The sequence below is a fragment of the Saccoglossus kowalevskii genome, chromosome 16 (genome assembly GCF_978046115.1).
Source record: "Saccoglossus kowalevskii chromosome 16, keSacKowa6.1, whole genome shotgun sequence".
NCBI classification, from domain to species: Eukaryota; Metazoa; Hemichordata; class Enteropneusta; family Harrimaniidae; genus Saccoglossus; species Saccoglossus kowalevskii.
The window spans coordinates 30,360,560-30,377,344 of record NC_140656.1 but is presented as its reverse complement, the minus strand read 5'-3'; the positions used below and the strand labels follow the sequence as shown (position 1 = coordinate 30,377,344).

The window sequence follows — 16,785 nt, the reverse complement described above, 5'->3', positions numbered from 1 at the left end:
AGTGAGTATTATGACAAGCAAAACAAAACATCAAGACGCGGAGAAGAGGTCAGCACAAAACTAATAGGTCAAAAGACAAAGCTGTCTCGCACTACCTAGAAAAACTTGCGAATGTTCGAAGTACAGGTACCCATTGGACAAAAGATGCATGGAAGTTTAGCAAACTATCTCCCCGACCCAGTGCAATGTATCCGGTTAGAATCAAAGCTCACGTGTCCGTTATTTGAGGGACCAAATTCTGCCGTAAATTCGCCCTTGGATTAAAAAATAAAATGGGATTTAAGAAAATAAAATGGGACTTTTAAGGTGTATTTTGGCGTCATTTTTCGGACATTTCAATCAATCCTGCCGGCTAAAATAGAGTCTAAGTTTTACCGTAGTCATTGACGTCTGTCTATTCAAGAGTACACGTGTATGATTTTTATCGTGACTAGCGTGAGCGGGTAAGCTTCCTTTCGAGAATGAGCTGTTATCACTGTGAACAATGTTAAATTATTCTTCAGATGACCAGTTTATTTTTTAAAAACAACTAATTTTTTTATTTAAAAAAAATCATGCCGTTTTCGCATCAAAATCCAAGCCAAAATATCGTACTACAACATCAATCTATTTAAATAAGCTATGGTACTTTGAACACGTTGGCATCATCCAGCTTTTTGATTGGTTAATTAGCGATTTGACCTATTTGACCTAAGAGAACATGGCGGATATCCTACAGCATCAAACGTTTATACGAGACCGGAATCATTCGCTTACGATGAAACTAAGTTGACTTTTATTTGTATTTCATAACCATTCAACAAATTTATTTTGTGTACATTATTATAATCACTACTGAGTACAGTAATAATCAACAATTCAGAAACGCAGCATGCCGAGATTTTTGTGTTCGTTTTTATTTGAAACTTCGTTTATTTAGAATATATTTTCGTTACCAATAAAATAAAAATCTCTCAGTCAATCAGAAACCCGGATTCATGCCTTCGAGGAAGGTCCCGTTTGAACGCTCACATCGTTTTTTTTTTCGTTTGGGGGAAAACTGAAACTGGTCGCAATTTTCGAATAAGAATGAGTCGGCAATTTTTAGTGGAGTCGAAAATTTGGAGGTAAATAAAACACCGAAACCCGGCAAATAAATAGGCGGTCGAATTTTTAGAGGGGTCGAAATTTTGGAGTTTTCACGGTAATAATTATTCCATTTCAATGAAACTTAGTACAAAGATGCTCTAGGACAATGTACAAACCTAATTAGTTTGGGGTAAAAATCTGTTCATATTAATTCCCTAATAAGCATAATAATTCATAATATTTTGGTTTTTTGGTTCTAATCACATTTCAATTAAACTTGGAGACATAGATTTTCTGTTACATTGCGCAGACCTCATTAGTTTTACACTCAAATCTGGTCATATTAATTTTCTGATTTGCATAATTAGTTTTCAGCTAAGTAATTTCAAATTATATTTAATGTGTCTCCAATACTCTCAGCACATGGGAGTTCTTTCTAAGCTTTCTTTGATTTGGTTATAAGGCACTTGCCTTTGGCCTTAGGGGATAGTTACCCATGGACATTCAATATTTGTAAATTGACTACCAGACATAATTTCAATGTACATGTACTGGATTTGAAGGCATTGTTTTGTAAAATTTGATTACTAGGTTTGAAACATGTAGATGGGTTCATTAGAGTTCAGAAATTAACAAAAAAAAATTATATTTTGAGTAATGAACCTGATATCTTGTGGAAATTATGAACATTGTCAATAGTTTTGTTTTTGCCCTGGTTTCTGAGGGAAGAAGTATCTCATCATCAAAATTATCCTTAAATTAGTAATATGGACTGAAAAAGTATTTTTGTTGACTTGATGACTGATCTTGTTCTGAATAGTAATACTTTCCTAACAAAATAAAATTTTACCATTCAATTAGAGTTTCCTTCTCTACTATGTACAGCTATGTAGATGCAGAATCCCATTAATAAAATGTTTTATTTATTTATTATTATTTTGGCATTAGAATTGGATTTATAAACAAATCTGCAATACCACAACTCCACTGCATCCCTTGCTGCCACCACTCATAGAAGTCTACGTCACTTCAATATTACAACCCACACACAGCGGTGGTGAGCAAGCAAGAAATAGGCCATTAACATTGAGAGAAATCATATCAGTGTATGAAGACACCAGGATTCGTACTGGAGGATCAGTCAGTGAATTCACTATGATGTATAGTGAATCACATCAAGAGCAGAAACATGTTGGAGGATTAACTGCCCAGTTATTGGTTTTATATTATATTTTACTTTATGAAGACTGTCTTCTTACGAATATGAAAATTGTAGGTAAGTTAATTTTAGTCCAAGTCTAGAGTTTATATCTAGGTTTTTATAATGTATTATTAGTCCCTTTTTCGAAAACACTTTTTGTATAAAGTTTGTACAAAGGCAAGACATAAAGGGTTACATGATCCTTTCAGGTATTTTTGGATTCTGATGAAATTTAACAAACTGGTGGCTATTTTCGTCAAAAAAAAGTAAAATTTGAACATTTCATCAACTGTTTGCCACACATGCCTGGGTACATTTTATTCAGACTTGGTTTGATATCACACATAGTGTGTTACTCATGCATGTAAGTTGTTTTGTGATTCTATTCAGAATGGCCAACTGGTGGCCTTATTGGTTTTAATTTCTGGTGTTTTTAACATGCTTTGACAGGTTAAGTTTAAAGTAGGTACAAAGACGGGACGTAACAATGTACTTAATGATGCATGTTCATTTGCTTTTTATTTTGATGACTTCTGACTGACTGGTAGCCATCTTAGTCACAAAACTCAATATTTGAATATATGTCATCAGTAGTTCTCAGACATGTCTTAGTCAATTTTTTTAGCTCCTGTGTATGCGAAGTACACAATGGAGGTTATGAGTTTCCTGTCTCTGTGTAAGCAAAATCACAAAATTTTTATAAAATTTACTGGTACTATATGTTGGTGCTGAACATCTGCTGGCTGATGATTCTAACCCTTAGTGCCAGTGACATTGACTGGTGGGAATTTTCATTTCCTAAAAATTTGTTAAACAACAATAATTGCGTATATATTCTGTATTCAGATGGGTGGTTAGGAGTGTTTAACTTTGATTTAACAATACTCTTTTCAGCAAATACAAAATCAGAATCTTATCCGAAGTCCTTGCTCGCCCAGATACCAATAAAACACCTGTTACAACAATGTCAGCAACAACAACATCATTATGGTGGCTTATATCCATCACTATTACGTCTTGTATCAACCCATTATCCTCATCTTAGCCAAGTAGAAGATTTACTAGGAGAAGAGTTGGTTAGAGTGCCAGAGATTGTACACACTGTGGTGTACTCTACCAATGTACCATGTACTCCATACCAATTACATACAGGTTTGTATCTTCCATTGTTATGTCTTGTGTGCTGCTCATTACTATTTGTTCATTACAGTAACTCTTGCTCTGTGTTTTACTATTTGCTCATTACAGTAACTCTTTCTGTATTACTATTTGTTCATTACAGTAACTCTTGCTCTGTGTTTTACTATTTGTTCATTACAGTAACTCTTGCTCTGTGCTTTTGTTCATTACAGTAACTCTTGCTCTGTGCTTTTGTTTATTACAGTAACCCTTGCTCTGCTTTTGTTTATTACAGTAACCCTTGCTCTGTGTTTTACTATTTGTTTATTACAGTAACCCTTGCTCTGTGTTTTACTATTTGTTCATTACAGTAACTCTTGTTCTGTGTTTTACTATTTGTTCATTACAGTAACTCTTGCTCTGTGCTTTTGTTCATTACAGTAACTCTTGCTCTGTGCTTTTGTTCATTACAGTAACTCTTGCTCTGTGCTTTTGTTCATTACAGTAACTCTTGCTCTGTGCTTTTGTTTATTACAGTAACCCTTGCTCTGTGTTTTACTATTTGTTCATTACAGTAACCTTTGCTCTGTGTTTTACTATTTGGTCATTACAGTAACTCTTGTTCTGTGTTTTACTATTTGTTCATTTCAGTAACTCTTGCTCTGTGCTTTTGTTCATTACAGTAACTCTTGCTCTGTGCTTTTGTTTATTACAGTAACCCTTGCTCTGTGTTTTACTATTTGTTCATTACAGTAACCCTTGCTCTGTGTTTTACTATTTGTTCATTACAGTAACTCTTGTTCTGTGTTTTACTATTTGTTCATTACAGTAACCCTTGCTCTGTGTTTTACTATTTGTTCATTACAGTAACTCTTGTTCTGTGTTTTACTATTTGTTCATTACAGTAACTCTTGCTCTGTGTTTTACTATTTGGTCATTACAGTAACTCTTGTTCTGTGTTTTACTATTTGTTCATTTCAGTAACTCTTGCTCTGTGCTTTTGTTCATTACTGTAACTCTTGCTCTGTGCTTTTGTTTATTACAGTAACCTTTGCTCTGTGTTTTACTATTTGTTCATTACAGTAACTCTTGTTCTGTGTTTTACTATTTGTTCATTTCAGTAACTCTTGCTCTGTGCTTTTGTTCATTACAGTAACTCTTGCTCTGTGCTTTTGTTTATTACAGTAACCCTTGCTCTGTGTTTTACTATTTGTTTATTACAGTAACCCTTGCTCTGTGTTTTACTATTTGTTCATTACAGTAACTCTTGTTCTGTGTTTTACTATTTGTTCATTTCAGTAACTCTTGCTCTGTGCTTTTGTTCATTACAGTAACTCTTGCTCTGTGCTTTTGTTTATTACAGTAACCCTTGCTCTGTGTTTTTGTTCATTACAGTAACTCTTGCTCTGTGCTTTTGTTTATTACAGTAACCCTTGCTCTGTGTTACTATTTGTTCATTACAGTAACCTTTGCTCTGTGTTTTATTATTTGGTCATTACAGTAACTCTTGTTCTGTGTTTTACTATTTGTTCATTTCAGTAACTCTTGCTCTGTGCTTTTGTTCATTACAGTAACTCTTGCTCTGTGCTTTTGTTTATTACAGTAACCCTTGCTCTGTGTTTTACTATTTGTTCATTACAGTAACCCTTGCTCTGTGTTTTACTATTTGTTCATTACAGTAACTCTTGTTCTGTGTTTTACTATTTGTTCATTACAGTAACTCTTGCCCTGTGTTTTACTATTTGTTCATTACAGTAACTCTTGCTCTGTGTTTTACTATTTGGTCATTACAGTAATTCTTGCTGTTTTACTATTTGTTCATTTCAGTAACCCTTGCTCTGTGTTTTACTATTTGGTCATTACAGTAATTCTTGCTGTTTTACTATTTGTTTATTACAGTAACCCTTGCTCTGTGTTTTTGTTCATTACAGTAACTCTTGCTCTGTGCTTTTGTTTATTACAGTAACCCTTGCTCTGTGTTACTATTTGTTCATTACAGTAACCTTTGCTCTGTGTTTTATTATTTGGTCATTACAGTAACTCTTGTTCTGTGTTTTACTATTTGTTCATTTCAGTAACTCTTGCTCTGTGCTTTTGTTCATTACTGTAACTCTTGCTCTGTGCTTTTGTTTATTACAGTAACCCTTGTTCTGTGTTTTACTATTTGTTCATTACAGTAACTCTTGTTCTGTGTTTTACTATTTGTTTATTACAGTAACCCTTGGTCTGTGTTTTACTATTTGGTCATTACAGTAACTCTTGTTCTGTGTTTTACTATTTGTTCATTTCAGTAACTCTTGCTCTGTGCTTTTGTTCATTACAGTAACTCTTGCTCTGTGCTTTTGTTTATTACAGTAACCCTTGCTCTGTGTTTTACTATTTGTTCATTACAGTAACCTTTGCTCTGTGTTTTACTATTTGTTCATTACAGTAACTCTTGCCCTGTGTTTTACTATTTGTTCATTACAGTAACTCTTGCTCTGTGTTTTACTATTTGGTCATTACAGTAATTCTTGCTGTTTTACTATTTGTTCATTTCAGTAACCCTTGCTCTGTGTTTTACTATTTGGTCATTACAGTAATTCTTGCTGTTTTACTATTTGTTTATTACAGTAACCCTTGCTCTGTGTTTTTGTTCATTACAGTAACTCTTGCTCTGTGCTTTTGTTTATTACAGTAACCCTTGCTCTGTGTTACTATTTGTTCATTACAGTAACCTTTGCTCTGTGTTTTATTATTTGGTCATTACAGTAACTCTTGTTCTGTGTTTTACTATTTGTTCATTTCAGTAACTCTTGCTCTGTGCTTTTGTTCATTACTGTAACTCTTGCTCTGTGCTTTTGTTTATTACAGTAACCCTTGTTCTGTGTTTTACTATTTGTTCATTACAGTAACTCTTGTTCTGTGTTTTACTATTTGTTTATTACAGTAACCCTTGGTCTGTGTTTTACTATTTGGTCATTACAGTAACTCTTGCTCTGTGTTTTATTATTTGGTCATTACAGTAACTCTTGTTCTGTGTTTTACTATTTGTTCATTTCAGTAACTCTTGCTCTGTGCTTTTGTTCATTACTGTAACTCTTGCTCTGTGCTTTTGTTTATTACAGTAACCCTTGTTCTGTGTTTTACTATTTGTTCATTACAGTAACTCTTGTTCTGTGTTTTACTATTTGTTTATTACAGTAACCCTTGGTCTGTGTTTTACTATTTGTTTATTACAGTAACTCTTGTTCTGTGTTTTACTATTTGTTCATTACAGTAACTCTTGTTCTGTGTTTTACTATTTGTTCATTTCAGTAACTCTTGCTCTGTGCTTTTGTTCATTACAGTAACTCTTGCTCTGTGCTTTTGTTTATTACAGTAACCCTTGGTCTGTGTTTTACTATTTGTTCATTACAGTAACTCTTGTTCTGTGTTTTACTATTTGGTCATTACAGTAACTCTTGCTCTGTGCTTTTGTTCATTACAGTAACTCTTGCTCTGTGCTTTTGTTTATTACAGTAACCCTTGCTCTGTGTTTTACTATTTGTTCATTACAGTAACCTTTGCTCTGTGTTTTACTATTTGTTCATTACAGTAACTCTTGTTCTGTGTTTTACTATTTGTTCATTTCAGTAACTCTTGCTCTGTGCTTTTGTTCATTACAGTAACTCTTGCTCTGTGCTTTTGTTTATTACAGTAACCCTTGCTCTGTGTTTTACTATTTGTTTATTACAGTAACTCTTGCTCTGTGTTTTACTATTTGTTCATTACAGTAACTCTTGTTCTGTGTTTTACTATTTGTTCATTTCAGTAACTCTTGCTCTGTGCTTTTGTTCATTACAGTAACTCTTGCTCTGTGCTTTTGTTTATTACAGTAACCCTTGCTCTGTGTTTTACTATTTGTTCATTACAGTAACCTTTGCTCTGTGTTTTACTATTTGTTCATTACAGTAACTCTTGTTCTGTGTTTTACTATTTGTTCATTTCAGTAACTCTTGCTCTGTGCTTTTGTTCATTACAGTAACTCTTGCTCTGTGCTTTTGTTTATTACAGTAACCCTTGCTCTGTGTTTTACTATTTGTTCATTACAGTAACCTTTGCTCTGTGTTTTACTATTTGTTCATTACAGTAACCCTTGCTCTGTGTTTTACTATTTGTTCATTACTGTAACTATTCCGAGGTCCAAGTGCATTAGTACTCGTACTGGTGTCAACCACTTCCCAAATAACTCGTACACAGTTGCATTAGGGTAACCAGTTTATTCAAGAAAGCGGTGAAAACTATAACAGGATAAAGAAATCACATTTCAAATGACGTCATCGCTGACTGAACGAACGAGCGTGAACGACTTACGGAAAAATTTATGGAAATTGCGAAAAATACACTTATCAAATTACGACACTCGGAGCTAAGGTGGCCTGATCAACTCATGAGTCAATAAATTCAGAAAAATAACTTACTTCGCTGAGTCTAGTGTTCTTTTAGAAGGACTTTATGTAGCGATCTTCAGTCATACAAAACGCAGTTGGCGTACGCATATGAGACTCTAGCCCATAATAGTTATAGCGAACTCTGACCTACGCTGAACATAACGCCCGCGCCTAAAGAGGGTGGTATACTGTTAAAAGTGAAAGGGCGTCCAGCACACTCCCCGTCTAAAAATGAGCGATAGAGGTAATTTTTACTAAACGCTAGAACACTAACACTAAACTTAATTATAATCAAAACAACTAATGTTCAGAATTGTTCTCTTTGATACTTTGGATCAAAACGAGTTCGGCAATTGGTCTCTGGTAGATTCTTCTTACGTTGTCTCTACAAACCATGATGTCATCTCTTCTGATCTTGTTGTCATCACTGTAGTATGTCTTCACGACACGTGCAAGAGGCCAGTCGTTGCGAGAGCATTCTTTATCTCTCAACAGGACGACGTCACCTTCATTGATGTTTGCAGTAGTCTTGTTCCACTTGCGTCTTGGTTGACGGCTTTGTAGGAACTCCTTCCTCCAACGCACCCAGAACTGGTCGGCAAGATACTGTACGCGACGCCACCTTTTCCTGCTGTACATGTCTTGCTGAATGAATGTACCCGGAGGAGGGTGTACTTGTTGCGTCTTCATTGTGAGAAGCATACTGGGACTGAGTGCCAGCGGGTCATTGGCATCTGAAGATATGGTGGTTATGGGTCGAGCGTTGACTATGGCACAAACTTCAGCCATTAGTGTGGAGAGTAAATCATGCGTGAACTGCGGTTTGCCAAGTTGGACGTACATAAAGTTAAGGACTTGTCTGACGGTACCAATCTGTCTCTCCCATATGCCCCCAAAATGTGAGGCATGAGGTGGATTGAACACCCATTCACATTGGCGTTCTGTTAGAAACCTTTGCACTTGATGCTGGTCAAGTTCTTCGAGTGCTGCTTTTAGTTCGTTCTTCGCTCCTATGAAGTTGGTGCCCTGGTCACATCTCAGTTTCTTAACAGGGCCACGAATGGCTATGAAGCGACGCAGTGCATTGATGAAGGCGGAGGTATCCATTGAGTTGATGATCTCAATGTGTATGGCTATTGTATATAGACATACAAAGATCATGGCCCATCGTTTGGCTTCTGATGAACCACCTCTCGTTCTCCTGTTCACTACACTCCAGGGACCGAAGACATCCATCCCCACATTTGTGAATGGTGGGGTGTTTTCAGCTCTGTCTGCAGGAAGGTCTGCCATCACTTGGATTAGACGTTTCGCTCTCAGCTTTCTGCAGGTTGTACATTGATATAGGATGGTTCTTACTAAGTCATGTAGGCTAAGAATCCAGAAACCTTTTGCTCTGATAGCTGCATGTGTGAGTTGACGACCTTGATGTTCAGTCTCTTGGTGAATGTGTTCAGCGATAAGTCGAGAGATGTGGCTGTTTTTTGGCAGTAGTATTGGATGGCGGCCGCAGAGATCAAGATCGGTTTGACGAAGTCTGCCTCCAACACGAATGAGTCCATCCTTGTCCAGGAATGGGTTGAGTCGATACAGTGGGCTCTCTCGTTTTATGTTATTGTTACCATCATCAGCTGTGTCTGCAATCATCAATACCTTGAGTTCATCTGGGAACGCCTCTTCTTGTACTGTGCGGAGGATAATGATCTCTGCACATGCAGCGGTGACAATCTTCGATGGAAGTTCACTATTGTCACTCTGGTGTTTCCGTAGCTTGATTATAAGGGTCGCTACTGCTCTCTTAAGAGCAGTCCATGTTGAGAAGCGGCGGAATCTCTCAGACCCTAGACAATTAACGTTAGGCTTGTGCTGTTTGGCAGATGTGGCTAGGATGCGTGGTTGTTTTCGAACTTCTGGGTCTTCTTCTGTTATTGCATACTGGATGCTTTCCGTTGTGGGTCCAGATGTTGGGTCAGATTCCCATAGGAAGGAAGGGCCTGTAAGCCATACAGTAGACATCAGTTGTTGGGCTGAAACAGATCTCGTTGCGAGATCGGCTGGATTCTGTTCGGTAGACACATGTCGCCATTGGTTTGGTGAAGATACATTATGTATCTTCTGTACTCGATTTGCTACATATACGTGGAAGCGCTTCGATCGATTGCTCAAGTAGCCAAGGACGATTGTACTGTCAGTGTGATAAACTGTGCGGTCTATAGTACTTCCAATTTCTATAGCTACCTTTTGTGCCAATTGTGTTGCTAAAACGGCTGCACAAAGTTCTAAGCGAGGAATTGACACAGCATGTGAGGGATTGACTTTAGCTTTGCCAAGCAGAAATGCTACATGAACTTTACCATCTTGGTTCACTAGTCGTAAATAAGCGACAGCTGCTATGGCTGCATTGCTTGCATCGGAAAATACATGACATTCACTTTGAATTATGGAACCTAAATCAGGTGTAATGTAACAGCGTTGTAGATGTACTTTCTCTGCATATGTAAGTCTGTTACACCAGTGGGTCCAGCAAGGAAGGTATTCAGCTGGAAGCGGATCGTCCCATCCAACGCTGGCCATCTCACGTCCCTTTGGCATTTCTGACATGAGTCCCTTGAGAATGCACTTCCCTTCTATTGTAACTGGAGCTAGTATTCCTATTGGGTCATAGATGGAGTTTATGGTCGCTAATACTCCCCGCCGTGAGAATGGCTTGTCCTTCAAGTCCACTTTGAATGTGAAAGTGTCTGCTTGAAGGGACCATTGTATCCCGAGTGATTGCTGTGAGGGTAGAGTGTCTTGACTAAAATCTAGACATTGCAGGTCCTTGGCGCGTACTTCACTTGGGAGGGCGATCATTACATCCTTGTCATTGGAGACTATTTTGTGGAAATTAATGTTCTTGGTGGCTAACATGTCTCTTGTTTTTTTTTGATGAGGCTTATTGCTGTCGCTGCATCAGGTTGAGATGTTAAACCGTCATCTACATAGAAATCTTTGTGTATGAAGTCTTTCACGTCTTCACCATAGGTGGATTGGTTTTCTGTGGCAATCATTCTTAGGCCTAGTGTGGCTATGGCAGGGGAGGAAATGTTCCCAAAGAGGTGAACATTCATACGGTATTGTATCACAGGTCTCATGGGGTCATTGTCCTCGAACCAGAAGAAGCGAAGATAATCACGGTGTTCCTTGTTGACATGAAAGCTGTGAAACATCTGTTCCACGTCGCCCATTGTACCTACTGGCTTGCGTCGAAATCGCAGTATGACACCAAGTAGGCTATTCATCTGATCAGGTCCCTGAAGTAGTGCATCATTCAGTGAGACACCTTTAAATCTAGCACTTGAGTCGAATACTACTCGTATCTGAGATTTTCTAGGGTGGTAAACACCAAAGTGTGGCAAGTACCAAGAATTGTTGTCATTCAATTCTGACTTTGGAACTGGACTAGCATGTTTACGTTCGATGACTTTGCCCATGAACTGCAGGTACTGTTGCATCATTTCTGGTTTGCGTTTGAGCTGGTTCTGGAGATTGCTAAAGCGATTGAGTGCCGACTGTCGGTTGTTTGGTAGTTCGCTCGGATGTTGTTTGAAAGGTAGAGGGAATTCAAGGTTTCCCTGAGGGTTTGTGTGAGCACCCTTTTGCATAATGTGAAGGAACTGTTTGTCTTCAACAGAGAGGGCAACTTTCTCGTCATCTGCTGTCTCTTCAAATACGTCTATGTTGGCACGTTTAGGGGTGACTGGGTCTCTAATATACAAGTGGTGATCACATTTGAGTGTTGTATCTGTTCTGTTTGTTATTTGTGTGTCCAGGTAGTTCACTGTTGCTGTTGTACGGTGTACTGAAGCTCTGATAGCGCCCCTTACAGTTTCCATACACAGTTCACCAGATATCGTCCACCCTAGGTCGGTGCGTTGAGCCCATGGTGAGTTGGTCGGTCCATTTCTGGTCTCTCTGACTTTCAGTGGTTCTGGACAGTTCCTGCCAATAAGGAGATGTATACCAATGTGTTCTCTCAATTCAGGAATTTTGTCGGCTATAGGTTTTAGATGATCAAATTTATTACATATTTCTGGTGAAGGTATTTCATCTTTGTCACTGGGTATGTAATCGTTCTCTAGTAGGACTGGAAGTGTGAACTTCTTCTTGCCATCGATGGATTCAATTATGATGTGGTCACCGCGTCTTCCAGTTCTGCGTTCGCCCTTGGCACTGCATGTTGACAGTTCGTACTCAAGTGTTGGACCCTGTATCTCCAATGCATTAAACAGATGGGTGTCCCCCATACATGCATTGGACTGATCATCAAGTACTGCGTACGATTCTATGAAATGTGTTGGGTTGGATTGTTTGTAGACCTTTGCTAAAACTATTTTGCCACACGAACGTCCAGCTGTGCACTTAATGAGTTTTGTGCAATTTGATGTTACTGCTTGAGCTCTGTCAGTTTTCTTTGGTTCGGTTTCTGCACCATGTTTAGTTGTGTCACCAGGCTTGTGTAGACAGGTTATGTGTTTGGTGCTCTGACAGATACCACACTTGATGCTTGAGTTGCAGTCTCTCGCGAGGTGTTTCTGTGTGCACCTAAAACACAAGCCTTTGATCTTGCATAGATCGATCCTTTCATTTATCGGTTGCTTAGCGAATGCCTTACAGTCGGATAAATCATGTCCGGTTACTTCATGGTATACGCACTGTTTAACACCTTCAGATGACTTTGTAGCGTGTACACGTGCAGTTGTTTTTGTCTGGATTGGTCTAGTCTTCTCTGGTGCGAAGTTGCTAGGTTTTGGAATGTCAGGATCGTTCTGTGATCTTGCAACATTTTTCATGTAGGAGGCGAAGAAACTGAATGGTGGGAATGTTCCATGGCTTAGTTTGTATGTTAATACTTTATCTCTCCACTTGTTGACGATGAATGACAGTAATTTCTCAATTATGGGATTCAATACATGCGGAGAATTCAGTGTGTTTAGATGTGGGAGTTCTTCCATATGAGCTTCAGTATCTACGCATAGATCTGCCAGGTCACGTAGTCTTTGAGAGTCGCCAGCTCCAAATCGTGGAAAGGAGGTTAACTTTTTTATAATAACCGCCGTGATTACTGCTGGGTTGCCGAATCTCTCTTCTAATTCCTTCCAGGCTTCTATGTAGGCAGTGCTGGCATCTCGAACATATCTTAGACGGAATCTGTCTACTAATGTTTTCGGCTCTCCCTTTGTATATCTGGCTAGGAATAACAATTTCTCTGATGTGGGTACACAAGCTGTTTGCACCATGCATTCAAATGACCGGCGCCAGGGTAAAAACATGATTGGGTCCCCTTCGTATACCTCTGGCTCCTGTACAGGTAAACGTTGACGGGCTAGAAGACGAATGTAGTGGTTAGGATCTGGTTGAGTTAGATTGTTAACCTCGGTTGACGGGTTGGTTTGACGGTCTAGGGCTGTCACTTCCATTTTAATTTGCTCAGAATGTGGCTTGATGTGAGTTAGATTGTGTGGAACACCCAAGGTGGGTTCTTGTTCTGAATAATGTGGAGCCTGTGAACCTGCATTGTGTTCAGTATGGTCACGAAAACGTTGTGCATGATCGTTTGCCGACTGTAGTGGTGAAGTGTACATTTGTCGACAGTTGTCTTCTTCTACAGCCCTTTGAAAGGCCTCAGCGGTCGCTAGTGTGATGGCTGCTTTCTTTTCGGCTTCTAAGATTTTCATGTGTGCTATATACTCCGCTTCTCTGGCCCTATAGGTGGCTTCTTCTCTAGCCTTTGTTAGTCCCCGTTCGGACGGAGTCCGAAAACGAGGACTTATGTTTTGCCCTGTGTGCGTCCGTCCGTGCGTCCGTGCGTCCGTGATCACCTGTATCTCGAACATGCATGGACCGATTATGTTCAAACTTCACTCATACATCACACATTATATGGGACATATGCACATGCATTTTTTTCATGATCCGATTAAAGATAGCCGAATAGCGGCCATTTTAAGGCCGAAAATGCATCAAAATGGCACATTTTCACCATTCCGGACCCGGATCTCAGTTATGCATGGACGGATTTCGTTCAAATTTGGTACATACATTAAACATAATAGGACCTTGATGCACGTCATTTTTTTTTTCGGATCAAGTTCGAAATGGCCGACTGGCGGCCATTTTGTTTTAAAGAATTCAGTTCTGGATCCGTATCAGAGACATGTCTGGATTGATCAAGTTCAAACTTCACACACACAAGGTACATCATGTCACAAATATGTATGTGCATTTGTTTCATGATCCCATTAACGATAGCCAAATGGCGGCCGCTTTAAGGCCGAAAATGCATTGAAATCGCACATTTTCACCATTCCGGACCCAGATCTCAGTTATGCATGGACGGATTTCATTCAAATTTGGTACATACATTAAACATAATAGGACCTTGATGCACGTCATTTTTTTTTTCAGATCAAGTTCGAAATGGCCGACTGGCGGCCATTTTGTTTTAAAGAATTCAGTTCTGGATCCGTATCCGAGACATGTCTGGATTGATCAAGTTCAAACTTCACACACACAAGGTACATCATGTCACAAATATGTATGTGCATTTGTTTCATGATCCCATTAACGATAGCCAAATGGCGGCCGCTTTAAGGCCGAAAATGCATTGAAATCGCACATTTTCACCATTCCGGACCCAGATCTCAGTTATGCATGGACGGATTTCATTCAAATTTGGTACATACATTAAACATAATAGGACCTTGATGCACGTCATTTTTTTTTTCAGATCAAGTTCGAAATGGCCGACTGGCGGCCATTTTGTTTTAAAGAATTCAGTTCTGGATCCGTATCCGAGACATGTCTGGATTGATCAAGTTCAAACTTCACACGCACAAGGTACATCATGTCACAAATATGTATGTGCATTTGTTTCATGATCCCATTAACGATAGCCAAATGGCGGCCGCTTTAAGGCCGAAAATGCATTGAAATCGCACATTTTCACCATTCCGGACCCAGATCTCAGTTATGCATGGACGGATTTCATTCAAATTTGGTACATACATTAAACATAATAGGACCTTGATGCACGTCATTTTTTTTTTCAGATCAAGTTCGAAATGGCCGACTGGCGGCCATTTTGTTTTAAAGAATTCAGTTCTGGATCCGTATCCGAGACATGTCTGGATTGATCAAGTTCAAACTTCACACACACAAGGTACATCATGTCACAAATATGTATGTGCATTTGTTTCATGATCCCATTAACGATAGCCAAATGGCGGCCGCTTTAAGGCCGAAAATGCATTGAAATCGCACATTTTCACCATTCCGAACCCGGATCTCAGTTATGCATGGACGGATTTTGTTCAAATTCGGTACTTACATTAAACATAATAGGACCTTGATGCACGTCATTTTTTTTTTTGGATCAAGTTCGAAATGGCCGACTGGCGGCCATTTTCTTAAAGAATTCAGTTCTGGATCCGTATCCAAGACATGTCTGGATTGATCAAGTTCAAACTTCACACACACATGGTGCATCATGTCACAAATAGATATGTGCTTTTGTTTCATGATTCGCTTAGCAATAGCTGAATGATGGCCATTTTAAGGCCGAAAATGCATTAAAATCACGTATTTTCACAATTCCAGAACCGGATCTCAGTCATGCATGCATGGATTTTGTTCAGATTTAGTACAATGTGTTGTACATATGCAGGTGCATTTCGGTCATGATCTGCTTTGAATGTATATGTCACTCAAATATGAACGGAACGGGGTCGTGTCATTGACAATGACTTGTTTTCTCATATTCAGCTGCCTTTGCAGCTGCGGCTGCTTCAGCATTGGCTCTGGCATGTGCAGTGCTGAGTCTGGATGACGTTCTGGACGTGATGGAACCCGAAATAGATAGTGTATGACCACGTGATGGCTTGATAGGAGGAGTGCGATCAAGTCGTCTGATTGATATCTCATTGATTTCAGAATCAATGATATGCATATTTCTAAGGTATATCGATTCCATGTATGCCATGTGGTCTTTTGTTTCATCTGAGCTATCAAGTTCATACAGGGTGGTCAAACGTTTCCAGGTGTCTTGGTATTGTTGGGTAAGGTGTTCAATTTCTGCTAATGGTGTGTCTGATGATTCTGTTGACACATGCAAGTTTGTTAGAATTCGTTTCAACCTTGTCCACACTGCTGCCATGCTTTTCTCTGCATCAGTAGTAGCATTGATCATAGCCTTCATTGTCATTTTTGTTTGACGTTGAGGGCGCACTTTGTCCTGTAAATTTTCCTCATACTTTTCATCCTCAGATTTCCGTTCAATATCATGTTGTTTATCATCTGTAGGCAAGTTATCTTCCATGGACGCCATGATGAATCTCCGTTAAGCATTAACAACATTAACACTGGGACTAACCTTGCTTGAAGTAGACTAGCTGTACTCCAGTGGTCTTCATATATTCAGGCGAATTTTCACTATTCCGAGGTCCAAGTGCATTAGTACTCGTACTGGTGTCAACCACTTCCCAAATAACTCGTACACAGTTGCGTTAGGGTAACCAGTTTATTCAAGAAAGCGGTGAAAACTATAACAGGATAAAGAAATCACATTTCAAATGACGTCATCGCTGACTGAACGAACGAGCGTGAACGACTTACGGAAAAATTTATGGAAATTGCGAAAAATACACTTATCAAATTACGACACTCGGAGCTAAGGTGGCCTGATCAACTCATGAGTCAATAAATTCAGAAAAATAACTTACTTCGCTGAGTCTAGTGTTCTTTTAGAAGGACTTTATGTAGCGATCTTCAGTCATACAAAACGCAGTTGGCGTACGCGTATGAGACTCTAGCCCATAATAGTTATAGCGAACTCTGACCTACGCTGAACGTAACGCCCGCGCCTAAAGAGGGCGGTATACTGTTAAAAGTGAAAGGGCGTCCAGCACAGTAACCCTTGCTCTGTGTTTTACTATTTGTTCATTACAG

General features: G+C 39.0%; 3 protein-coding genes across 3 annotated transcripts in view; 1 reads left to right on the top strand and 2 right to left on the bottom strand.

The window, feature by feature from the left end:
• Positions 1 to 16,785, bottom strand: part of LOC102803033 (uncharacterized) — a 223,480-nt gene that overhangs the window by 167,034 nt on the left and 39,661 nt on the right. The window lies entirely within an intron of this gene.
• Positions 1 to 16,785, top strand: part of LOC102803359 (integrator complex subunit 2-like) — a 70,972-nt gene that overhangs the window by 23,150 nt on the left and 31,037 nt on the right. Inside the window, exons 13-14 of the mRNA XM_085491343.1 lie at positions 2,017 to 2,344; positions 3,164 to 3,421. Coding sequence (XP_085347469.1) covers positions 2,017 to 2,344; positions 3,164 to 3,421 — 586 coding nt within the window. The remainder of the gene's footprint in view (positions 1 to 2,016; positions 2,345 to 3,163; positions 3,422 to 16,785) is intronic.
• Positions 8,101 to 8,907, bottom strand: LOC144350851 (uncharacterized). Its single transcript, XM_085491464.1, has one exon. It carries the CDS (start codon positions 8,905 to 8,907, stop codon positions 8,101 to 8,103), a length of 807 nt encoding a protein of 268 aa, XP_085347590.1.

Bases quoted from the DNA above. Each gene is read 5' to 3' on its own strand.
- LOC144350851 (XM_085491464.1), bottom strand. From the start codon at position 8,907: ATGGATACCTCCGCCTTCATCAATGCACTGCGTCGCTTCATAGCCATT.